Raw genomic sequence first — 26,823 nt, forward strand, 5'->3', positions numbered from 1 at the left:
CGCCCATCTGTGCTCAGTGTCCGTTAACTTCCTAGATACATAAGCACACGGCATTAGATTGTTCTCAGGGGTCGCTTTGTAGTAGAACAGCCGCCACCCGCCACATCACTTGCGTCCGCCTGAACCACGAAGGGTTTAGTTGGGTCAGGATGCTGTAGGATCGGCTCCACCGCAAATAGGCGTTTTAATCGTTCAAAAGATTTTTGGCAGTCCATTGTCCAAGCTAAGGGCTGGCTAGGTTTTGGCTTGGTGGGAGATGGGCTGGTCTTTAGCAATTCTGTCAAAGGGAGTGCGACCTCAGCGAAGGAAGGGATGAATTGTCTGTAAAAGTTTGCAAACCCCAAGAAGCTCTGGAGCTGCTTACGGGTGCATGGGGGGTGCCAGTCCAGTACTGCCCTCACCTTACCTGGGTCCATTTCGATGCCCTTATTGTACACCCTGTATCCCAGGTAGTCCAGGGCCTCCTTGTGGAACTCACATTTGGACAATTTTGCATAAAGTTTGGCTGCTAGGAGTTTTTGCAGCACTTGTCTGACCAATTTGATGTGGTCTTCCATATTTTTGCTGAATATAAGAATGCAGATTATACATCAAGATAAACAAGAACCCCCTGATATAAATGCTCATGCAAAATTTCGTTGATCAGTTGCATGAAGACCCCTGGGGCCCCCTGGAGTCCGAAAGGCATGACCCGGAATTGGAAGCTGCCCAAGGGGCAGTTAAAAGCGGTCTTCCATTCATCTCCCTCCTTTATGCAAACTTGGTAGTAGGCTTCTCTTAGATCTAGCTTGGTGAAAATTTTCCCTTTCGATAGGTGGTTCAGTAAGTCTTTCATCAGTGGGAGGGGGTAGGTATTTTGTATGCAAATAGCGTTCATGGATCGAAAATCAATACACAATCTTAAGGTGCCATCTTTCTTTTCTTTAAATAATATTGGGGTGGCCATGGTGGATTTCGCAGGCTCGATGAACCTTCTGGCTAGGTTGGTGTCAATGTACTTCCTCAATTCAGTCATCTCAGCAGGTGTCATGGAGTACATTCTAGGCTTTGGCAATTTAGCCCCCAGTTGTAATTCGATGGCGCAGTCTGTGGGCCGGTGAGGGGGGAGGAGGTTACATTCCTCCTCGCTGAAATCTTCAGCTAAGTCTGCATATACCTTAGGGATTTGGTGTTCACCTGGAGGCCCGTCTGAACAAGCCGCTGCTGTTTTTGGCTGCTGGTCATTTTGGGTAGGTTGGTGTTTGGGGGGAGGGGCAGGGGGTGTTGGGCCAACCCCTATCCTGATTTTCTGGTATCCATCTTCCCATGTGATGGTGGGGGCCCATTTGTCTAGCCAAGCCAGGCCTAATATGATAGATTCTGACATCTTTGGGGTTACTATTAATTGTATAAATTCATGATGTTTCCCCATCTCCACTCTAATCAGTTCAGTAATATGAGTGGAAGGGACTCCCCCAATTAGCGTGCCATCCAGCTGGTAAAATTTAATCGGTTGTTTTAAGGGTGTTATTTTGATGCCCAGTTGTTCTACAATCTTAAGACCGATTAGACATCTGGTACAGCCGGTATCTATTACTGCTGGGAGTTCTGTTTTTTTTCCTGTTTCTGGCAGGACTAGTTTTACTTTAATTGAGAAAGGGGTGATGGGTGCACTCACCATCAGGTCTTCATCCCCGCTGGGCTTGTCGGGAGGTGCTCCTGTAGCCGGAGGGTCCCCCCTCTCTTCAGTGGGGAGGGGAATCTCCACGGCTTGTTTGGCAAATCGGCCGGTGTCTGGGGTTTTGTTTGGAGACCTCCTCCCTCGTGCAGCTGTGGCAGGTCGTTGTTGTGGAACTGGGGCAGGGGCCAGGCACTCAGAAGCTCGATGCCCTATTTGTCCACAGCGATAGCACTTAATCACACACACACACCCCAGTGGAGGGGGGGGTGAGATTTGCAGGTTTTGAAATGGGCTTTTTAGCTAGCGCCCTACGAGGTGGCTGCTGTGCTGTAGTTTGGTTGGGGGGGTGGACTTCTCTGTCTAGAACAATGGACATGGTATACCACTCGTGGAGACGCTCAGGCACTCCCTGGATCCCACAGGCTTTTCTGACTTCTGGGTCGATGACTTCCTTGAAGTAGTGCAGGAGTATGCGGTCAGGCCAATGGCCCAGATTCCCTGCGACTCACCTAAAGTCCCATACAAAGTCTTTCATCGGTCGATTACCTTGCTTCATGACTTTTAACGTGGCTTCATTTTCATTTACGCGGTCTGGGTCATCAAAGCGGGACCATAGTAGTGTGATTAAGCCATCAATATCATACAGTTCAACAGCGCCCTCATCGTGCAGCTGGGCTATCCATTCAGAGGCCTCCTCCTCATTCATCCCATCTGAGATTGCCGTATTGGTCACCATACTGATCAACGTGAGCCCAGACCCTGCTGAGGAAATAAGCTAGCTTGGCTGGCATCCCGTCAAAAGTTGCTCTGAAGCGGGGTGGTTGGGGGAGGGGGGCTGGTTGCTGAGCTGCTTGCTGCGCTGGAGGGGGGGGCATTCCAGCCGGTTGTTGGATTAGTCCCCCCTGTGGTGCCCCTGGTTGTTGCATTCCAACAGGTTGAAAGTCCCCACTTCCATCCTCCAGTCTGGCTCACGGGGCGACTTCTTTTCCCCTCCTGCAGCTGGGTCGGAGTGACAACTCTTCCAGGAATCTGATGCCTCGGCAGCCTCCATGGCTCGTCCCATTTCTTCAGCAAGAGAAAGCAAGGGATCGGCAATTTCTTGAGCCCCTGGCGAGCCTCCCTCTGATTTCTCCTTTCTCCTCCATCTTCACTGAGTCTTTGCATCACCCAGGGTTTAGGTAGATGCTGGGGCTCAGTACCCCTGACAGCCCCCTTACGGGGTGCTGGTAGGTTTAGTTTGAGATTCAGGATAATGTCAGCATTCCAGAAAACCCCCCCTCTCCAAGTGAAGACGCAGAAGCAAGCATTTTCCAAAGTCCTCTTTACTAGAATAGGCAAACTGGCATATCTGGGAATCCCGAATCTGAAAAGCCCGGGCTTTCCTTCAGTAATTCAAAGCTCCCAAAACCATCCCATTTCTCCCCAGTCGGTCACATGCTCCAATCAACATCTGTTCCACCTCGACTCAGCCCCTGACCATTCCTCCTCCAGATGCTGGAATGCCCTGACCTTGACCCATAGGAAGAATGCTATTATGTCTACTAATTCCCCTCTCCTAATTATTATTATTAGGCTTCCGGCCTAATATGGCTTCCAAGGCTGACATCTTGTTTTTTAGTGTACTTCATGTGGGAAAGTCAAAAGGAGATTATAAAATGTGAGTTTGACATGTGAGTCAGATTCTTTGTAGATAATATGCCAGTGTTGTTTCTGCAGACACCGATCAGGTTCTATAAATGAGGTTTTTAAAAAATCCCCTCTGCCCCCCAGAACTGTCACTAATTTAAACTAGGATTTTTGTATAAAGAGAATGATCCTTATAACTGATTTATAGGCCTCACTAATGCACTGAACATGGGAAGTGGGGGGGGGGAGGATGGAGACCTAATGTTCATATCAAGCAGGATTAATTTATAATACATGGGTTTCTTTTTACTTTCTTTATTCTTTAGGCCAATGGATCTGCGGCCATTGAGTTGGGACGTGGGGGTCGGGAATCTGAACTAGAAGAGGTTTTGGAGCACCAGAGAGGAGAGCTATCCCAGCTGAAAGAAAGACTTACCATGCTCTGTCAGAAGATGGCAGACCTGGAGGAAGAGTTAACCACGGCCCAACGAGATTTTATTAAATCTGAAGAGATTAATGCCAAGCTACAAAGGGACCTTAAGGAGGTAAAAGGCAATGAATGCTTTGTGTTCCACCTGTTTACTATATGGCAGGTTACCTCTTATCTAGATCAAGTAATTCATCCTTCTTTAATCTGACGTCTTCTGGGTATGCTGAAAGTGCAACTTCCCAGTTAACATGACCAAAGACTATGGTAGGAACTTTGGGAGGGCACCAAGATGGACAAGTCTACATTTTAGATTATGTCATAATCTAAATGACATTTTAGATTATGTCATAAAATGCTTTATGATCATTTTTGTGTCATAAAATGTTTTATAAAGTTTGCAAAATTTTAATTGCATGGGAGTCATGGGTCCCGGATTTTAGACACGTTCTATAAGTTAGCCAATTTGAAGTACCCTAATTTAAAAAGTTTTACCCTACATTGCATTTTTTTCACCCAGTTAAAGGTTACAGACACAAGAGTTTTAGTAGCATATAGATGAAATCATTTAGAGTTTTAGAAAATGCAGAGAAAGAATAGTAAAAGTAATCAAGAGTTGGGTTGACAGTTGCATTTGATGTGAAACTGTGAATTTATTTTCATAAATGAATTAAACTCATTTTTCTCATCTCCTGAACAGTTTCATTACAGGTAGTTATTGATTTACAACCATTCATTTCGTGTCTGTTTAAAGTTACAATGGCATTGAAAAAAGTGACTTACAACCAGTCCTCACACTTATGACCATTGCAGCAACTCCGTGGTCATGTGATCAAAATTCAGGCACTTGGCATCCGACATGCATTAATAACATATGCAGCATCCCAGGGTCATGTGATTGCCATTTGCAACCTTCCCAGGTGGCTTCCAACAAGTCAATGAGGGAAGCCGGATTTACTTAATGACCACATGATTCTGTTAACAACTGCAGTGATTCACTTAACAACTGTGGCAAAAAGTGACACACTTAACCACCTTGCTTAGCAATGGAAATTCTGGTCCTAATTCTGGTCATAAATTGAGGACTGCCTGTACACCAAGTGGCTTCATGTCATGAAATGTATAGTTTTTGCATGTAATGGGCAAATTAACTGAAAAGTGGTATAATCTATAAGACCTAGAAAATCTTAATTTCACTTATAACTAGTAACTGAAGGATCTGGGTAGAGGTTTCTTATTTTTCAGAGAATTGGAGAGAGGATGGCTCTATCCATCCCCTGCCATTTTTTAATCCTTTCCTTCTCTCATGTCGTATGGGTAACAGGTATTAGCTCAGCGAGAAGACATGGAGGAACGAATTACCACATTAGAAAAATGCTACCTGACTGCTCAGCGGGAGGCAACATCCCTTCATGATGTCAATGACAAGCTGGAGAATGAGTTGGCCAGTAAGGAATCCCTTTACAGACAAGTGAGTTCCTACTTTTCCCTTTTCGACATTCTATCTATTATGTTTGCTCCAATATCTCCATGCTAATGTCTGGTTATCCTTAATATTCACATTCTGCATATCATGCAGATGAGTTGGAAGTTGCCCATCCCCCCCAACGCTTTTATATGTATACTACTAGTGGGTAATACTCGGTTATTTATATGATGGCTCATCTTGCAGGGTTTTGTTTCTTGACAACACCTTAAAAGTAGTTATTTCTCCTGTGTAGAGTGAAGAAAAAAACAGGCAGTTACAAGACTGGCTTGAAGATGCCAAGCAGAAACTTCAGCAGACTCTTCAGAAAGCTGAGACTTTACCTGAGATAGAGGCCCAGCTGGCCCAGCGAGTAGCTGCCCTTAAGAAGGTACTATGCTGTCAGGGCATTTATTAATTCCATGTTTGGATCTGGGACAAATTGCCCTGGTTTAATTAGAGGAGATGAATCGAGGCTCCTCCTTGTTTGCAATATTCTGAAAAAGAAACGCGAAGAAAGGTTTCTAATAAAACTCATTTATTTGTTATAAAGAAAATAAAAACACCTCACTAACTAAGAAAAGTTAATTGTTACATTTTTGGCAAGCGAGATCCCCTGCCGGTCCAGCCGGACCTCTGGCAAGAGAACAAAGGAAAAGAATGAGTGAAGGAATGTGGGTGGATACGGAAACACGTAGCTTACTGATAAGAAGTTGGCAAGCTACGGAGAGTCTGACAGTCCAGAAATAATTAGCTCAGCTGGTAAATAAAATAACGCAGTGACATTCCCCTTCTTTGCCAGTTGAGCGAATATCAGTACATCATCAAATAAGGCACATCTTCTCACGCAGATACTCATGTTGAGCTGCTGGAAGTGGTTTGTTGAGCATATCAGCAATTTGATCATGTGTAGATACATATTGCATTTTGACAAAACCTTTTTTCACCAAATGTTTTATGTTTTGATAACGGATGTCAATGTGTCTGGACCTAGAACCTGTGAAATGAGATTCAGAAATATAAACCACCGATTCATTGTCTTCCATCACGGTGATCGGTCGGATCGGGTGTGTCCAGATAACTGTGACTAAAGCATCAAACCAAGTTAGAGAATTACATGCATCTGAAACACAAGCATATTCAGCTTCAGTAGATGAACAAGAAACAAAATTCTGCTTACGTACTTGCCAATAAACAGGACATCCATTTAAGAACATCATATAACCTGAAGTACTTTTACGTGATTTCTTATCACTTGCCCAATCAGAATCTGCATAACAACATAATTCTGCATAATCAGTATGTGTTGGTTCTAACAATAACTTCATGTGTTTAGTGTATTTTAGGTATCTCAGTAATTTCTTAATACATGTCCAATGAAACTGTTTTGCCTTACCTACGTGTCGAGATAAGAGATTAACACTAAGTGCAATGTCGGGTCTGGTCCAACTACTAATGTATAACAGTGACCCAATGACTGAACGATAAAGTGTTTGATCCTCGAACTCAGGACTTTCTTCTTGTGTCAAGTTGTGAAAATCTGTTTGCATGGGTGTCTTTGTTGTGTTAGCATCCTTCATGTTGCAATGATGCAAAACTTGTTCAGTTTTATCTTCTTGTGAAAGACTAAACCCCTTCTGTGTCTTTTCAATCTGAACACCTAAATAAGTGCTAATGTGACCTAATGATTTCAATGTGAAGTATCTCTGTAAAGCTTTGGCAAAAATTTCACTCATTTGCTTATTTGGACCAATATAAACAATATCATCAACATAAACAAGAACTATCTCATATGCATTGTTAGATCTTTTTGTGAACACGCACTCATCCGTTTCGGACTTAATAAAGCCCATTGAATTTAGTTTGTCAGTAAGACATAAATACGACATTAAACCAGATTGTTTCAGACCATAGAGACTTTTGTTTAGGAACCAGGTATCCCCTTCTTGCTGTCGGAATCCTGGAGGACTTCTCACGTAAATCTCTTCGTCTAGGTCTGCATGTAGATAAGCCGTGTCAACATCAAACTGGAAAACTTCTAGACCAAGGATAGTTGCAGTTGCTAAAGCAATTTTTACACTCTCAGTTCGAACTGTCGGTGAGTAGGTATTTGTGTAGTCCTCAGGATAACGTTGAGCGAAAACCTTGAGCTACAAGTCTGGCTTTGTACAGTGACTCACCATTTGGTTTCTTTTTGATTCTGTAGACCCATCGAGTGCCAATGACCTTTTTATTTGCTGGAGGTTTTGCAGGTGTAAATACTTTAAGTTTCTTTAGACTGTCCATTTCAACCTGCATTGCTTCATACCATTTGTCTTGCTCTGAATCAGGGAGCTGCTTGATTTGTGTGAAATTATCAGGTGGAAGTGTAACATTGCAAATCAAAGGCAAGGGTGCTTTTGTCAGTTGCCAAGAATATCGTTGTGGAGGGATCCCTTTTGTGGCCCTCTTGGAACGTCTCGGGACAACTGTCCAGTCTTCTTCTTCGTCCTCGTCCTCACTTTCGTCGCTAGCGTCAGCATCCGCGGCTTGCGAAGATGGAACATTGGGTTGAGAAGAATCAGTGGAATCTTGATCATCAATCTGCGTGGCATCAGCGGTATCATCTCTGGGAAAATAAACTCCAGGATCATTGGAATGAATCCTGGACCAGTCAATATCTTCTTCAAAATTAGCAGATTGGGAAATCACAATTGCATGTTTAGAGTCAATAAATTTGCTCCATTTTGAGTTATCATCAATACCCATAAATCTCAGTCTCTTTGCTGTTGGACCTCCTTTTCTTCTTTGAGCTAAGGGAATGTTCACCATAGCATATGAACCAAAAATATGAATGTTTTTAAGATCGGGCTTGTAGCCATACAACATGAAGAAAGGAGTCTGATTTGTTACACTGCTCCAAGTACGGTTGACAATGTAATTTGCATACTTGATAGCTTCACCCCAGTATATCATATCAAGGTTGGCGTCTTCTAGGAGACAACGCATCATGGTTTGCAGTACCTCTCCGTTGTGAGCCGATGTGTCAGGGGCCGAAGTCTGATGAATAATTCCATTCTTACACATCCAGTCCTGGAAACGCTGAGACATGAACTCGGCACCACGATCACTCTGGATTCTGGCGATGCGAACTTGGTGTTGGGTAGAAACTAGGGTTGCAAAGTCTTTAAAGATCTGAAAGGTCTCTGATTTTTCTTTCATAGGATATACATATCCATATCTAGAGTAATTATCAACAATTGTTAGAAAATATTTTCTACCACCAAATGATGGCGGGAAAGGACCAACTATGTCAATGTGAACCAAATCAAAGATGCGTGTTGACAGGTGTGTAGCGTGTTTGGGAATAGCTGCTGCTTTGGATTTGGCCTTCTTGCATACAGCACAATCCAAAAACACCTTACACCCCTTTAGAGCCAAACCTTTTGCGAACTCCGGCATCTTCCTAAGAACACGGAAACTGGCATGCCCCAATCTTCTATGCCATTTGTGGATACACCTGGAATGCAAAGGTTTACCAGTTAGTGAATTCTCAACATTAACATTTTTATGCGGAACCTCAGGCTTGCTCTGAGCAACCTGTTTACCAATTCTATTTTTGTTGGCTTTAGGAGCCTTAGGGGTAGCAACAGGATCTCTCTCTGGAGCATCTCTCTCTGGGCCTGTGCGTTCCCTTTTTGGAGTTTGCATACTTGCCTGTGTTTGTTTTTTAGGCTTTGGCTTTAAGTAATAAACACCACCAATTAGTATGGTTTCAGCAACAATATCTCCATCTTTAACTATGTAACTTGCTTTTTCAAGGTGGTGAACTTGGAACTTTAACATTCTAGACAAGTGACACTGACTAAGCAAATTACAGTTTGCTGTTGGTGTGTAATAAACATCAGGAATGAATGCATCGAGCTCTTCAACATAAACAGTTCCTTTTCCTTTGACCTGACAAGGATGATTTGAAAAAGAATAAAGTTCACGTAGTTCTGGTTCAGGCTCGTGCATTTCTGTGAAAAGTTCCTTTCTGTAGGTAACATGCAATGCTGCACCACTGTCCAAAGTCCACAGGAGTCGTCTGTCGTACTCTGGTTGAGGTTGTGGATCATTGGTTAAAGCCAGTGTGGCGAGTGGAGTTTGTGGATCACGCCGGGGACCACAACGACCTTGTCTTCCGCCTCTGCCTCTGCCTCTGGAGTCTGTTCCTCTGGGCTGGTACGTGACAGGAGCTGGAACTCGTTGGGGACAATCCCGGGTGGCATGTCCCACACAATTGCAGGTGTTGCATCTTGGCATCCTTGGAGCGTAGGTCCTTCCTCGGAAGGGGGGCCTAGCTGGAGCTCTTGATGCGGGTGGTCCTCTCAAGTGTGGCGTGGCCAACATGAATGCCTCTTCTTCAATTAAAAGCCTACAGACATTGTCCATTGTGCGTTGAGCAATAGGGACTTGGTTAATTTTTGTAACAGCATCTTTCCATTCATAATTCAAAGAGTTAATAATGATGCTGATCATTTGAATATCTTCAATGTTATGGCCTCTTTCTCTCAATTCTGTTCTCAGACCTTTCAGTTTGGTCAAATGTCCTCCAATTTGTTCACCAGGTTTCAATCTCGAACCGTGGAGTTCAGACATGAGTAAACATGAAGATTCAATTGAGATAGGCCTGTAGCAATTTTCCAATTCAGCCCAAATTTGTCGGGCTGTTGTATTTGGTGGAAAAGTGACCTGCAGTTCAGTATCCATGGACATCAATAATGTTGTGCGAGCCCTTATCTCTAAATCTCGTATTGCATAAGTCCAAGGTTGAGCAGGAGGGTTAAAAACCATAAAGTGAGTACCTTCTCTAAGAAGCAATAGTGTAATCTCACTGACCCAGGCTTTGTAATTGTGTCCTGACATTTTTAGTTTTGACTCACCAGTTAGTGGAGAGACAGAAAATGCCTGGTAAGGAGCCTGCACTTGATATGCTGGCTGTGCTGGCAGGAATGCCTGTGGTATTTGCTGTGCCTGTTGTGGACCTAAAAATGGTCTTGGTTGTGCCATTGGAGGTGGGCCAGGAGGTGGCCCTATTTGCACTTGTGGCTGGGGCACATATGCAGGCATTTGTAGCTGCTGTGGCTGATGCACTGGAATCTGCTGTATTCCAGTTGCCATTTGTGCTTGAGCTGCAATATTGGCATGACCTGCTGGAGATGCAGTCATTTGCCTTTGCTGTATAAAGTTTGCCTGTGTTCCATCTAAAAAGGCACCATCACTACCAGGGGGTGTTGGAGTTTGAGCCCGTGGAGACACTTGTGGCGTTTCAGCTTGAATCTCTGAGTGAGTTAGAGACAGGTTTGCCAGGGTCTGCTGTAGTAATTTAAAATGTTCATCTAAGCTCCTTTCTCTTTCAGCTTCCTGTAGTAAATTACTTTCGCCAGCAGATGGTGCTGCACCTTTAGCTTCGGGCAGCCCAGTTTCAAGAAATGATTGCGTGGCAGGTTTATATGTAACTTGATCAGGGAGACTTTCATGTGACGTATGCAGTGCCATCTGTCTTAATTGGCCTGACACAGAATCCACCAGGGGGAGTGTCTTTGGCTCCGAGGAAGAAGACAAGATGGCGCTTTTTGAAAAATTTAAGTCACGGGATTCTTCCTTATCATGCTCAAGCATAAACAAATCTCTCTTAAATCGAGACAGTTCATTTTCATAATATTTTACATGCTCACGATAGGATTTGATGGCCATCTCACGCTGGGTGAGCTCAGGGCTTTGAGAAGAGTAATGAATTACTTCTCTCTCTGCGTGGGGGTGAAAAAGCTTTGCCGTTTGTGGAAACTTTCTTGGCCTGGCACCAAGCACATCGTAATCTGTGGGCTCTGGTAGAATAGATTCATAGCATGCAAATTGAGAAGAAAAAGCTACCGACCTCAGTTGCAGTTCATTATCTTCAAAAGCAGCTTCTGTCTTATCTGTCTCCATTTCTGTTCCCACGGCTTCTTCTTGTTCCAGGCGTGTGGCTGTAGTAAGGGGCTGGAAATCTGGAAACCTCCTTTCTGCCACCTTCTCAGCAAAATACATTTTGTATTTGTTTTACTTCTGTTTCGGCATCTCAGCAATATAATTAGCGTACCTCAGTAGCTAAAAACTAATTGCCTATGCGCTCTTATCAGAAATAACAAAACAAGGAAAAAAGCCATAAATCAACCGTCCGAGAGCTACCAGATGTCAGGGCATTTATTAATCCCATGTTTGGCTCTGGGACTAATTACCCTGGTTTAATTAGAGGAGATGAATCGAGGCTTATCCTTGTTGCAATAATCTGAAAAGAAACGCGAGGAAAAGGTTTCTAATAAAACTCATTTATTTGTTATAAAGAAAATAAAACACCTCACTAACTAAGAAAAGTTAATTGTTACATTTTGGCAAGCGAGGTCTCCTGCCGGTCCAAGCCGAACCTTGCTGGCAGGAGAACAAAGGAAAGAGTGAAGGAATGTGGGTGGATGGACATGCGTAGTAGCTTCTGATAACAATTCTTGGCAAGGTACGGAAAGTCTGATAGTCCAGAAATGAGAAGCTCAGCTGGTAAATAAAATAACGCAGTGACATTGGTTAATTTTTGTAACAGCATCTTTCCATTCATAGTTCAAAGAGTTAATAATGATGCTGATCATTTGAATATCTTCAATGTTATGGCCTCTTTCTCTCAATTCTGTTCTCAGTCCTTTCAGTTTGGTCAAATGTCCTCCAATTTGTTCACCGGGTTTCAATCTCAAACCGTGGAGTTCAGACATTTTTAGTTTTGACTCACCAGTTAGTGGAGAGACAGAAAATGCCTGGTAAGGAGCCTGCACTTGGTACGCTGGCTGTGCTGGCAGAAATGCCTGTGGTATTTGCTGTGCCTGTTGTGGACCTAAAAATGGTCTTGGTTGTGCCATTGGAGGTGGGCCAGGAGGTGGCCCTATTTGCACTTGTGGCTGGGGCACATATGCAGGCATTTGTAGCTGCTGTGGCTGATGCACTGGAATCTGCTGTATTCCAGTTGCCATTTGTGCTTGAGCTGCAATATTGGCATGACCTGCTGGAGATGCAGTCATTTGCCTTTGCTTCATTAAGTTTAATTGTGTTCCATCTAAAAAGACACCAACACCACCAGGGGGTGTTTGAGTTTGGGCCTGTGGAAACACTTGTGGCATTTCAGCTTCCTGTAGTAAATTACTTTTGCCAGCAGATGGTGCTGCACCTTTAGCTTCGGGCAGCTTTGCATACGTGGCATTGTATGCTTTAGAGTAGGAGTGGTTATGTAAGACATGTGTAACTTGATCAGGGAGACTTTCATGTGACGTATGCAATGCCCTCTGTCTTAATTGGCCTGACACAGAATCCACCAGGGGGAGTGTCTTTGGCTCTGAGGAAGAAGACAATATGGCGCTTTTTAAAAATCTTAAGTTATCTCCCTTATCTTGCTCAAACATAGATATAGCCATTTTTGCCTGGGATAGCTGCTGTTCATAGAGTTTTATACGGTCACGATAGGCTTTCATAGCCAGCTCATCCAGGGTGAGCTTCGAGCTTCGAGGAGAATAATGAATTGTTTCTCTCTGCGTGGGAGTAATTTTGCTCGGCAGTGTGCTTTGGCCTTGCATCGAGCGTTACAAATTCAGAAGGTTCTGGGGAGACAGGTTGAGAGCTGGCATAATCAGAAGAGGGAGTTACTGACCTCAGTCGTAGTGCTTCTCCTTCAAAAACAGCTTCTGTCTTATCTGTCTCCATTTCTGTTCCCACGGCTTTTTCTTGTTCCAGGCGTGTGGCTGTAGTAAGGGGCTGGAAATCTGAAAATCTCCTGTCTGCCACCTCTTCATTGGAAAGATCAATCAAATCATTTACGAAGAGTGGTCTTGGTTTCACTTTGCCTTTTTTCTTCTGTTTCGGCATCTTAGCAAAATAATTAGCGTACCTCAGTAGCTAAAAACTAATTGCCTATGCGCTCTTATCAGAAGTAACAAAACAAGGAAAAAGCCATAAATCAAACCTTCCGAGCTACCAGATGTCAGGGCATTTATTAATCCCATGTTTGGATCTGGGACAAATTGCCCTGGTTTAATTAGAGGAGATGAATCGAGGCTCCTCCTTGTTTGCAATATTCTGAAAAAGAAACGCGAAGAAAGGTTTCTAATAAAACTCATTTATTTGTTATAAAGAAAATAAAAACACCTCACTAACTAAGAAAAGTTAATTGTTACATTTTTGGCAAGCGAGATCCCCTGCCGGTCCAGCCGGACCTCTGGCAAGAGAACAAAGGAAAAGAATGAGTGAAGGAATGTGGGTGGATACGGAAACACGTAGCTTACTGATAAGAAGTTGGCAAGCTACGGAGAGTCTGACAGTCCAGAAATAATTAGCTCAGTTGGTAAATAAAATAACGCAGTGACATATGCAAAATAGGGAAGAAATTGAACATTCCATCAAGAGATGTAGGGAGGGAATGGCTAATGGAACACTGATTGCTGGTGTTGGAGGACAAAAGGAAATAGGAAAAATGTGAGGATTCCGAATTCTAAGAAAAAGAAAGCATGGCTTTCTTTTTCTCATTCTCTCATTCACTTCTCATTCTCTCATTCTCTTTCTCACTCATTCTCTCATTCACTTTTGTTTCTAGGCAGAAGAGAGGCATGGCAATTTTGAAGAGCATTTGCGTCAACATGAGGCCCAACTGGAAGAGAAGAATCAGGAGCTCCAGCGGGTGAGGGCATGAATGAAAAACTGGGTGGAATTACATGAGTACTGGAGGTGCCAAACCATTGCTAATCAGCTGTGGCTCTGTGGTGCAGTACATGCTTTCCATGAAAAATGTTCCAAGCTCATTCTCGGCTGAAAATGATAGAGCTTTCTACAAATTCCTGTAGAGCTGTTCCCAGTCTGTATTGACAGTAATATGCTAGATGGATCAATGGCCTTACTTGGTATAAGACAGTTTCTTATGCTCCTATTTCATGTACATGGGGAGTGTTACAAATACATTAATAGTAATGTATATGGAAATGAGGGATCCTAGGTGTGATGAAGTCATTGATTATAGACAAGAGGGTAAGACAGTAGAATGGAGGAATGACCTCCAGATAATCCTGATTACTTTTGCTCTCTGTCTCTCTTGAAAAAAATAGGCACGCCAAAGGGAGAAAATGAATGATGAACACAACAAGCGCCTGTCAGACACAGTAGATAAACTACTATGTGAATCCAATGAACGTCTCCAGTTGCATCTGAAAGAAAGAATGGGGGCGCTGGAAGAGAAGGTACATGTTTCTGTAGACATGAACTGGGTTTGTGGTGTGAGACCCAGTGGGAATCAGCTATCCTGTATCTGTAGGTCAGTCAAGTGAGAATCCAACTGAAGGAACTGCCAGAGCTCAGGAATATTGTGCCTTGAAACACAAAATAGTAACCATAATCTTTATTTTTCCAAAATACAATGTACTGGATGTTTTGGATCTTGGGCATTATGGATAAAAGCAGAGTAACTGCTGCAAAAAACAAAACAAAACCTCATTGTGGCCATTGTGGATGGTTGGGTTGGTTTGGTTTGGTTTGGTTTGGTTTGGGGTTTGGTTTGGGGTTTGGTTTGGGGTTTGGGGTTTGGGGTTTGGTGTGGTTTGGTTTGGTTTGGTTTGGTTTGGTTTGGTTTGGTTTGGTTTGGTTTGGTTTGGTTTGGTTTGGTTTGGTTTGGTTTGGTTTGGTTTGTCATCAAGATGATAGCCATTATTCTAGCTGTTAAAGGGACTGACCATCCAGATTATTGGATAAAAGGAGCCCCAGAAGCCTAACATTTTGAGAGCCAGGAACTGAGGATGCTTAGGCCATTGACTGTCAGTTGAGAGTTGTAATCTTAGGTGGGGTTTTGATTGGTGGGTGGGTATTTATGACAGAAGAGGAGGTAGAAGTGGTTATAAAGTATGCTTGAGTAGGAAAATGCCAAAATTATCTTTCATTTCCTAACCTGCTCTCTAATACAAGTTGGTTTTCTATTGAGGAGTAGAGGAAAGATATGGCATCTGTAGAGAGGAAAGATATGCTGAGTTGCATGTCATAAGCTTGTTATGTGTTTTTACTCTCATTAAATTCTTTTGTTTCTCTCATTTTACCCCCCTCAAGAATACGCTAAGTGAGGAAATTGCCAACATGAAGAAAATACAGGATGAGCTACTGGCAAACAAGGTGAGACAGATGGCACCTGAGAATTGGGTTTTGTGTGTGTGTGTTTGTGTTTGTTGAGAATCTTTAACTCCAAAATTGGAGAGAAACATGTTGAATTTGGGGAAGTATGGGATTGGGTTAAGGGTTAGAACGAGGAAAGTTTCCAAAAGTATTTAAAGGGTATGATGGAGTCTTTGACGTCAGCTAGGTTGCTTTCCAGAACTGATCTCCTCCTTTGGCCATGTCTTGCAGGAGCAGCTATTGACTGAGATTGAGAGGATGCAAATGGAGATGGACCAATTACGTGGACACCCAGTCTCTACCTATTCTCGGTAAGGAGACTTCATGCTTTCAGAAACCAAGTAGTGCTCATTCCCAATAGCCCAGTTCTCAAACCCTACTAGATAATGGCTGGGTTCCCACAACATGCTGAACCACTAATTCCCAGCCTATTCTAGACTAGTCTTTAGTGTTGCAAATCCAGCCAATTATTTTATTATTGTTATTAGTTAAAGCTAGGAAAGATGTTTTATATCTAAAACACACCTTTTAAAGTATCATGTTTGTCTTACTCCTTTAAAGTTCCTCTCACATCCATATTTTGATGATCTTTTATGTCATGATTACAACATTGCAACATTGCAGACTTCCTGAAGGGTGGGAAGAGTCTTTCTCAGTTGAGACTATTCATAGAAATGAGGCTGATGCTTTGGTTAAAAGGGGAGCTCTTGAACCTGAATGGAATAGACCTTTTCTTTTTCCTCCTTGATTATTCTTGCTCACAGTTCTTTTTCCCTGTTCCACGGAGGTCTCTGCCAGGTAGTGTGCTGGAGTTGCATTACTTCCAAGCACCCACGCTGCCGGTAGGGGCCCACGTGGACCATTACAGCAGTGCTGGTGTGGCAAGACCTTCAAAGAAGGGGCACTGGGCTGTCAAGGACAAGGCTACCAAGGTATGGATTGTGTGTTGACAATTTGGCAAGTTCATGAAAAAAACCTGAAGCAAAATGAAAGAGGTCATCGGGGCATTTTGAAATGGTATTAGTGAGGTGTTAGATGTTTGCTCAGAACAGCCTTCTATAACCCAAATTCTTCCAAATATGAAGAGACTACTTTATGTAAATTTCCAGCCACTGCATTTGCTGGAAATTTGAAAGCAGTTGTTCCATCATATCTGGAAGATTGAGGAATGCAGTGCATGAGGATATCTAGTGCTAGAACTCTATGTTAAGATGTGTAACTTACAATAAACACAGTGGTTTTATAGCCTCCATGTTAATTTCTAGCAGTGTGAACACATGACATGACATCATCATTCTCAGAATATGGCTAACCCCAAAGTGGCAGCCAGTGAAATAGAACCAAACTGAGAAACTCTGGTTATGATGATGTGAGGAAAATGAGTGGCAGGGCTTCTTTTATGGGCAGCAATCCAGAAAAAGAATGAAATGCTTACATAGTGCAAACCATGGGTCAACCATATGAAATAATCACTATGGTAAATCACCATAACCCAGTTGTTGAACCAAAAAATACTGCAGATTAGCACATTAAAATGAAAAAGGAAAAAAGCAAAAGGAAATATGCTAAAGGTTACCTAAAATCTAAAAGCTGAAGGGTCTAAAGAGTGCTATCAGGAAATCATGGTAAAAGACAATTGGATCACCATTGCTAATCACTAGCTTTGCAAGAAAAGGGATGCTGAAAAGAAAGAAGCATGTATTCAACTGTTGTGGAACCCTCTTTGACAAAGTGACTAAATTAGTAGACCAGAGAAATGCTGTGGACATAATATACTTAGACTTCAGCAAGGCATTTGACAAAGTAGGCCGCAATCTACTTCTTGGTAAGCTAGAAAAATGTGGGATAGACAACATCACCACTAGATGGATTTGTAACTGGCTGACAAACCATACTCAATGAATCATCCTTAATGATACTACATCTACATGGAGGGAAGTAAGCAGTGGGGTACCACAAGCTTCCATCCTAGGCCCAGTACTCTGCAATACCTTCATAAATGACTTAGATGAGGGAATAGAAGGGGAACTCATCAAATTTGCAGAAGACACTAAACTGGCAGGAAGAGCCAACACCCCAGAAGACAAGCTCAGGATCCAGAAAGATCTTGACAGACTTGAACAATAGGCCCTATCCAACAACATGAAATTTAATGTGGAAAAAAGAAAGGTTTTACACTTAGGCAGGAAAAACCAAAGGTACAAATACAGATTAGGCGAAACCTGGCTCAAAATCAGTAACTGCGAGAGGGACCTTGGAGTCCTAGTGGACAATCACTTAAACATGAGCCAGCAGTGTGCGGCAGCAGCCAAAAAAAGCCAATGCAATCCAAGGCTGCATTAACAGAGGGATAGAATCAAGATCATGTGAAGTATTAGTACCACTTTATAAAGCCTTAGTAAGCCCACACCTGGAATACTGCATCCAGTTTTGGTCACCACATTATAAAAAAGATGTTGAGACTTTGGAAAAAGTGCAGAGAAGAGCAACTAAGATGATTAAAGGCCTGGAGACAAAAACATATGAAGAACGGTTGCAGGATTTGCGTTTGGCTAGTCTAGAGAAAAGGACTAGGGGTGACATGATAGCAGTATTCCAGTATTTGAGACGTTGCCACTAAGAGTAGGGGGTCAACTTATTTTCCAAAGCAACAGAGGGCAGGACAAGAAACAATAGATGGAAACTAATCAAGGAGAGAAGCAACCTGGAATTAAGGAGAAACTTCCTAACAGTGAGAACAATTAACCAGTGGAACAGCTTGCCTTCAGAAGTTGTAGGCACTTCATCACTGGAGGTTTTTAAGAAAAGACTGGACAACCACCTATCTGAAATGGTATAGGGCCGTGTTGGCGAACCTATGGCACACGTGCCGGAAGTGACTTCCAGTGGGTAAGCAGGGTTCCCACTCACAACGCTGCCTCTGCCGTGAGGAACTTTGGAGAGAGAGGGCGGGGGCAGGCTGTGGCCGTTCTCGCCAGCTAAGAGACAGACTGCTTCCACAGCCTGCCCCCGCTGTCTCTCTCCAAAGTTCCTCACAGCAGAGGCGGCGTTCTGAGTGGGAATCCTGCTTACCTGCTGGAAGTGCAGCCATGGCTGCTATTTATGCCTCTTCTCCAAACACTTGGAGCCCTGCGTAATAGTGCTGCGACTTGCTCAATGTAGCTACAGATTGGATTTCCCCCCCCTCTTCCTCCATCTTCTCCTCGAGGAGGAACCTCATGGCATGACCGAGGCTGAGGAGGGGCAGGATAGTAGCTGCGTGGATTCCCCAGTGCCACGCGTGTCCCCTGCGCTGCAGTGATGAAGCGCTTTGCCAAGGAAAGCGGAGTCTCAGGCTGCTCCTGGAGCAGGCAGGAGAAGGAGAAGATGCCAGCGGGGAGGCGAGCTGCCCCAGGAGGACCAGAGGAGAGCAAAAATCCTCACTCATGGAGATCTACCAGTGGGGAAGTGGTCGCAGTAAGAGGTGCGCCGGCCAGGAAGCGGTCATGCTCCCTGGCGGGAGAGGGTTGCACAAACCTTTGCTGGCGTGAACGTGCAACCCTCTCCTGGCAGGGAGCATGACCGCTTCCTGGCTCATGCACCTCTTACTGCTTTCCACGACCTCTTCCCTGCCGGTGGATCTCCATGAGTAAGGAGCTGCGCTCTCCTCTACGACCAATGTGTATTGGTTTTTCTTTTATATGAACTTCTTGCAGTGATATTATATCTAGATTCAATCTTTGTAGTTTATTGAGAGTTTTCTTCCTTTTCATGGGAGAGTTCAGTCCATTAATATTTAGTGATAGTATCTTAAGATCTTCTTGCATTATTCTATCTATATCTACAGTAGGTCTTATACTCCTTGTTGTTCCAATTTCTCTCAATTCTTTAGGTCTTGCTCCGCTGCTCTCTGGTCTATCTCCTTTCTCTTTTTCACTTTCCTTTTGCTGCAGTTTCTTTTCTTCTATCGCAGGAATTTTTTGATCTCTTTCTTCTATTACTTCCCTCTCTTCTGGTTCCTCTTCGTTACCAAAGTGCTGGTTGTAAAACTCCAATGCTTTGTCCAATGAGTCCACTCTGTATCTCTTATCACGCCATGAGACCAATATTCCTTCAGGAGTCAACCATCTGAAATTGACATTGTATTTAATCAACGAGGTAAGAAATTGGTACAGCCTCCGCAACTCTCTGACTCTTCTTGGAACCTGTTTAAGGACTACCAGTTGTTTCCCTTTATATTGTAATGGTTCATCTCTTGTCCTATTAAGCACTTTGTCTCACATCAATTTGTTCACAAATTTTATGTGTACCTCCCTTGGGAGATTGTGTCCTCGTGTAATTTGTATGAATTCTGTATGTCTCATCTATTTCTGTCAATATCTCTTCCTTCTCTGTCCCTAATGCCTTTGATAGTAACTCTGACATGGTGTCTGGTAGGTCTTCTCCCTTCTCTTCTATCATTTTCTGAAATCTCAGCTTTCTCTGACTCCAGAAATATAACTGTGGTCTCTAACTCCTTATTTGCCTGGATTAGTCTATCACTTATTTCATCTACTCTTTTTTCTTCTTTCTCCATCCTCTCTTCTATTTCCTGTAATTTCTGTTCATTTTTTGTAATCTGTTGCTGGAAACTTTCAAATTTTTCATCCATCTTTTGCATCTTTTCTTTTAGTCCTCTTGTGTCATTTCTTACTTCTATCTCTTTCTTCATTTCCTCATGACTTTTTGCATCGATTGTAACATAGCCTGCAGGTCTTTGAATGAGTTTGACCTTTCCCTTTCTATCATATCTTCTATTGACCTCTGATTGGACAGACTAGAGGTAGCAGATGATGGTTGGGAGGCAGGTTTTCTCCCTATCCCTATCTTTGTTAGGTTAGTAGTACTTGTCGTGTTTAACAATTTTACCACAATTTTTTTTTTATCCAACCCTTCCACCACTTTTTTTACCCGTATATAACCCTCCAGTCCCCAATCACACTCAAGCTATATATAGAGACCAGGACTTAAAAGTCTAATCTCACTCCAATCTTCCCTTTAAGCCACTCCTTTTATAATCTATGATATCTTACCGATGGTTGGAGGAAGGGTTAGTAATAATAATGATAGTTCTAGAAGTAATGGTAGTAATACTAATACTAATAATAACAATCATACTAATAATAATAGTAATAGTGTTAATAATAATAATGGTTCCCAGTTGAGGAATATAAATTGTGGTTCAATTCAAAAAAGTTCAAAAGGTACCACTCTATTTATCTTTTACTTTCCGTTTTATCTGTCCAAAGAATTTTTGTTTAGGTTTATCAGGTGCATTTATAGTTCATAGTCCATACTGTTTATAATCCACTACTAATCAACCAAGTTGTAAAGTATAAGATATCCAAAGGCCCAAAAAACAAACAAACAAACAAAAAACCCAAAGAGGGAAAGGCAAAACAGAGCTAATGTCACAAGGAGGTATTATTCCTCACTTTTATAATCTTTCAGTTATATATCCTCTTCATCCAATAAGTGTCTCCCTTGCATCCTGTTTCTCTTTTCAAAATGCTCTGTCAGTGCCGGAGGGAAGAGCCATTTTGTCTCCCACGCGAGTGGTTATGGGAGCGACTCATCACTCCCGGGTAACACCTCTCTTGCGCGACCTGCACTGGCTCCCAAGGTGCTTGTCACCATCTTCAAAGCGCTCCATGGCTTAGGACTGGGATACTTACAGGACCGCCTTCTACCACCGAATGCCTTGTCATGGTAAATGTCTAACAGTACCACCTCCCTGGCCACCTGGTCCTGCAGGGGTTAACTGACCACATATCCCATAACTCCTGTAGCCACTCCTTACCTCCTAGCCCCTCCTCCTGGGTATAATAGCTCCAACCACGAGGTACTCCAGTGGATCCAGATGTATACCTGAAAGAGAAAGGTACAAGGTCAGTGACCTCCAGTACCACTAGGCCTAGGATCCACCTAGGACTGCAATAAAGATAAAGAGCAAAAGATTGGAATTTGTCTTTGAGTTATTGGGCTAGATCCAACATTTCACAATATGGTAGCAGAGGATGGTTGCCCATAACTCCAAATGATGACTGAACCCAGCATCTACCCTGAAGAAGCAAACAGAGTACAGACCAGAGCACTCACCAAGAAGATGGCTTAGATGCTTGCATCCAAAGGCACCACCATGGAGGAGACAGAAGCTGGGAGCGAGCAGGACTCCAGCCTGGACTCACAATCAGACGAAGAGGGGCCATCCAAAAGGACCACCGCCTTGGAAGAAGAAACAACACAGAAAATGAATAAATTTAAACTCTCCATCCTGAAACTGATGGAGGCAAGCAGCGACAAAGAAAAACTCATCGCGGACCTTCAAAGCCTCTTCGAGCAGCAAGAAGCAGAGATCGAGGCCCCAAAGACAACCGAGGAAGAAAAGCAAGCAGAAAAGGGTAGGCCATCTCAGCCCGATGACCTCGAGCTGGCCGAACCCATTTTCGCGCCCTCTTCCCGGCGGCCATCTTGGGACGAGCACCAGCCAATGGGAAGCCAGGATTTGAATCCCTTGGCGCGAAAATGCCCGAACCCCGAAACAGATGAGGGGGACACAGAAAGTGACCACGAAGAATCTAGCTCTGAAAGCGACCACGAAGAAACTACAACCACCAAGAAAAAATCACCCAGCGATCTCGAAGTGCAGAAGGCAATCGAGACCATCACTGCTGCCCTCGGCTCCGCCTTCGAGCCTCCCGCAGCACTCAAAAAACGAAGAAAAAATCCTGGAAGCCACAAGAAGGCCAGGACAACTAACAGTGACCAAGCGACCGAATCACAGCCACCCAGAGAGACCGCGCACACCGACAACCGGCACCAAAAACCAACCACCTGCAGGAAGGCTCGACCGCAGGATTCGAACCCGCCACCCGCGACACCAACTGCACGAAACCTAAGAGCAAAGGGAAGAACCGGCTACTCACCCGCGCCACGACCTCAGCCAGACCAGCCCACACGACTGGGGACCGACGACCACGAGGAAAGACCCGCCGCCGCCGCCGCCGAGCCGCTGGGCGCAGGGAATCCTCAACTTACGACCTCTGCTGCTGCCGTGCCGCCAACCCGCAGAAGTCCTCGACTCATGACCGCGTCGCCTCCTCACCTTCTTCCTTTCTTCGCCGGGGATCCAGCCGTTCCACAGTGGTGTCCACCCTCCAGAGGAACCTACGGACCCACTGGGGGTGAGGCCAACCTCCCACCGACAGGCCTAGGCCTAGGCCTGGGAGCTCCAGCAGCAGGAACCTCACCCGATGGACTCCGGCGCGAAATGAGCCTCGCGCATGCCCAGTGTCTGCCTGCAACAAGAGAAGCAAGTTACATAGATCCAAGCAAATACAGACTGGCCACAGACATCCCAAAGCCTTATTGTGAGTTCAATCACACAATGGACCATGGACAGCTCCCCCCAGTAAGTAACTTTCCTAACAATTCTGGGGCAAATTATGCCAATTTGCCAAAATTACAATTAGATGGGGGTAATATTATAGAATGGAGTCAGCAATTAAGAATTGCTCTCATGAGAGAGAATGCACTGTTCCTAGCCAACAGACCTCCCCAGAAACCCTGGTCACTGGAAATTGACTGCATTCACCACAGGGCATTTTGTATCATGTTAACTTCTATTCCATCTGCCATGTATCCGTCTATTGAAGATAACCTAACTGTCTATGATGTTGTACAAAAATTAGGTAGCCTGTTTTACAGCCAGAGTAGAGCCACAACCACTAGAATATCTAGGGAGTTCCATTCCACTAAACACAAGACGGGGTCCCCATGAGTGAGCACATACTGAAACTGAATGCAACAAGGGCAGAGCTCATGCAGAAGGGGGAAATTATCACTGAAGAGAGCATGATAAGCGTAATCATAAACTCTCTTGATAGCAGTTGGGACAACTTCATAACCCAACTGGATAGCCTCAGCTTGCAATACCTATCGCTAGGCACACTAACCAATAAGCTTATCGCAGAGGACAATCTGAGGAGGGACCGCCAACTGTCCAGGAGGGATCCTAGGCCTGTAAAAAGGGTTGATTTTCAGGATAGGGCTAGAGGCACCCCAGAATGTTACTCTTGTGGATCGAGGAACCACTTAAGGAGAGACTGCCCTAGAAACCACAGGGATAGAAGACACAACGACAGTAGAGGGGGGCGATCACCTGAACGCAGGTACCCAAAGGAAAGGGGGCAAGGGTGGTCCCCCAACCCCAGGAAGTACCACAAACGCAGGGACAACTCTAGAGACAGTAACCCGGGTTCTATGTACGGGATCAGACACGATGACCCAGCCAGTAAACATAAGATAGAAAGGGACACATGGCTTCTAGACTCAGGAGCCACAAACCACACAACTTGCAACCCAAAACTACTAGACTCACTCACAGAAATAGACTCAGAAATAAAGGTAGCAAACCAAAACAAAGTCAAAGTAGTAGGGAAGGGGAACACACACATTACACAGATAGGAAATTTAGAGGGGGTACTGTACGTACCAGAGATACCTCACAACGTACTAGCCATCACCAAACTGACACAGGACACAAACATAGAAATAAAGTTTAAGAATGGAAAGGCTTGCTTGATCAAGCAAGGGAAAGAGATAGGAAAGGTAACCATGCATGAGGGGCTACCTTACTTCACACCCAATGCAAGGGAGGAAGGGAGCATTAACACCAACACGAACCACGAGTTAGATGAGTGCCCAGAAACAGAGGGGGTACAGCAAGAGGCAGAAAATTGCAAATGAAATGCCAATAAATCTGTATCTATCGGGAAGCCATTGCATGATAACTGCGCCCACCTCCTTCACAGGAGGCTGGGTCACATAAGTTTCCCCATTGTAAAAAGGATGACAGAATGTACCGAAGGTCTCAAAGTAAAGAACTGCGAAAACTATCTGGAGTGTTCAATCTGTAAGCGTTCAAAGATCAGGGTTAAAGCCATTCCCAAAGGGTCAAAACGAACCACAGAGTCTCCCTTCCAATTAGTGCATATGGACTTGGTAGGGCCATTGAAACCATCTGTAGGGCACAGGAAGTGATTCTTCCTCACGATTGTGGATGACTACACCAGATACAGGTATGTTTACTCCCTCAGGCACAAAAACGAGGTGTTCCAAAGGTTTAAAGAATTCCATAAAAGAATAGATATGCAACACAATATGAAGATAAGGCAAATAATGACAGACAGGGGCTCAGAATTCATGGCCAAGGAATTCGCTAGGTGGCTAAGGGAATGGGGCATAATGCACTACACTTCTTCGCCTTTCTCGCCCTTTCAGAATGGGGTCGTAGAAAGAAAAAATGGAATGTTACAAACGATGATGAGGTGCGCCCTGGAGGATGCTGGGATGGGGCAGCATTTCTGGTCAGAGGCACTGCATTACTCCAATTACACTCTGAATAGACTATGGTCAAGCTCTATCAATAAGACCCCATACGAGATGCTATACAACAGAAAGCCCAACATTGCACACCTACATATATTCGGCGCCCCAGCCGATGTCCACATCCCCAGGCAACTGAGAAAGAAAGGAGAAAAATTATCTAAAAGACTGAGGTTCGTGGGTTACGAACCAGGCACAAAGGGCTACAGATTTATCGACAACAACAACCGTTTTGTCGTATCCAGGTCTGCCAGTTTCCACGAAAACGCAAACTGGTCAAGGGTCCACTCCAACGACATCACCACCAATAGAGTTGCAATCGAACATGGTCAGGGGGAAGAAAAAGTTGGAGAACATAAAACCAACAACCACAGAGTAAACATCAGAGAGTGGAAGGAAGGGCATCCCTCCCTGAAGATGGACAACCTGACAAACAAAGAGGCAGATAATATGCAAGAAACCGAGCCAACCCCCAGCAGACCAGTCAGAGGGAACAGGAACAAGCTACCAAAGAAGCTGGAAGATTACGTCATGGCCATCCATGACAACCACACCACACCCAACTCATACGAAGACATACTCGAGCTCCCCCAGGGAGAGAGAGAGAAATGGATATCGGCCATGGAGAAGGAGATGGAGAGCCTCAGGAACCTCCAAGTATACTCGCCTGCCCAAGTTCCAGAGGACAAAAAGCCGATAGGAACCAAATGGGTGTTCAGAGTTAAGACTCTAGAAGACAACAAGGTCCTGTACAAGGCGAGACTGGTCGCACAGGGTTTCGCCCAAAGATACCCTGAAGATTACACAGACACCTACTCGCCTACCGTCAGGGCGGAGAGTGTCAAAAGTGCCCTGGTAGTGGCCACCATCCTAGGCCTGGAAGTCTTCCAATTCGACGTACAGACTGCGTACCTCCACGCCGAATTGGACAAAGAGATATACGTCAAAGCACCACCTGGATACAACGAAGGCGAGAACAAGACCTGGCTGCTGAACAAAAGCCTATACGGACTCAAGCAGTCGGGCAAAAGGTGGTATGATTGCCTAGCCAAGGCTCTCAGATCCATGGGTTTCGAAGCCACTTCAGCTGACAAATGTTTCTTTACAAAGAAAGAAAACAACACATTCGAAGGCGTGCTCGTTTACGTGGATGATATCTTGTACATAAGCAAGCATAAAAACAGATGTGACAAGTTCGCCACTGAGCTGGGTAGCCACTTCTCCCTAAAATCATTAGGAAAGATCGACAAATACCTAGGAGTCCAAGTGATGAAAACCGACAAAGGGTTTCGCCTCTCCCAGAAAGAAAAGATCATCGAGTTGCTATCAAAATGCAACATGTCTGAAGCAAAACCCAGTGAGACTCCCATGCAGCCAGAGTTCCTAAAGAGTATGTACGAGGAATCTGAACCCTTCACCGACAATAAGTTGTATAGGTCAACAATAGGGTCACTGCTATATATATCCAACTGGACCAGGCCCGACATCGCCTTAGCCGTTAACCTGCTGTCCAGACACGTAAGCAAACCCACCATAACACACTGGAACGCCATCAAAAGACTGCTTAGATACCTAAAATTCAGCGCAGACGCCCAACTCTGCCTTGAACCAGAAATATCCGAGAAACCAAAACTAACCTGCTACGCTGATGCTGATTGGGCCGGAGACATAAAAAGCAGGAAAAGCACCTCTGGCTATGTGCTGCTACTCAACAATTGCCCCATCCATTGGTACACTGGAAAACAAAAACTGGTAGCCACATCAACCACGGAAGCGGAATTCGTTTGCCTATCCAAGGCCGCAAACAACCTAGTGTGGTTCGATGACCTGCTCTGCAGCATTTGGGCTGAACCCTCATACCCAATAGTCATCCACGAATACAAAAAAGCGGCAATAGAAATCTCAAGGGCCGATGCTGTAGGTCAACGATCTAGGCACATTGACATCAAGTGCAAGCATGTCAGGCAGTTCTCAGAGATAGGTTTCATTAAGGCTGTACACTGTGACACAGAGGAGCAAACAGCAGACATACTCACTAAACCCCTACCACATAAA

General features: G+C 44.2%; 1 protein-coding gene across 1 annotated transcript in view; it reads left to right on the top strand.

The window, feature by feature from the left end:
• The window catches only part of PPFIA3 (PTPRF interacting protein alpha 3), a 404,830-nt gene that overhangs the window by 195,878 nt on the left and 182,129 nt on the right, over positions 1 to 26,823 (top strand). The window contains exons 9-16 of the mRNA XM_070944575.1: positions 3,637 to 3,831; positions 5,038 to 5,184; positions 5,435 to 5,569; positions 13,808 to 13,891; positions 14,313 to 14,444; positions 15,301 to 15,363; positions 15,595 to 15,674; positions 16,151 to 16,295. Coding sequence (XP_070800676.1) covers positions 3,637 to 3,831; positions 5,038 to 5,184; positions 5,435 to 5,569; positions 13,808 to 13,891; positions 14,313 to 14,444; positions 15,301 to 15,363; positions 15,595 to 15,674; positions 16,151 to 16,295 — 981 coding nt within the window. The remainder of the gene's footprint in view (positions 1 to 3,636; positions 3,832 to 5,037; positions 5,185 to 5,434; positions 5,570 to 13,807; positions 13,892 to 14,312; positions 14,445 to 15,300; positions 15,364 to 15,594; positions 15,675 to 16,150; positions 16,296 to 26,823) is intronic.

Source organism: Pituophis catenifer, unplaced genomic scaffold, assembly GCF_029215685.1.
Source record: "Pituophis catenifer annectens isolate HBS135680 unplaced genomic scaffold, rPitCat1.0.hap2 SCAF_5, whole genome shotgun sequence".
In the NCBI taxonomy this organism is placed as follows: Eukaryota; Metazoa; Chordata; class Lepidosauria; order Squamata; family Colubridae; genus Pituophis; species Pituophis catenifer.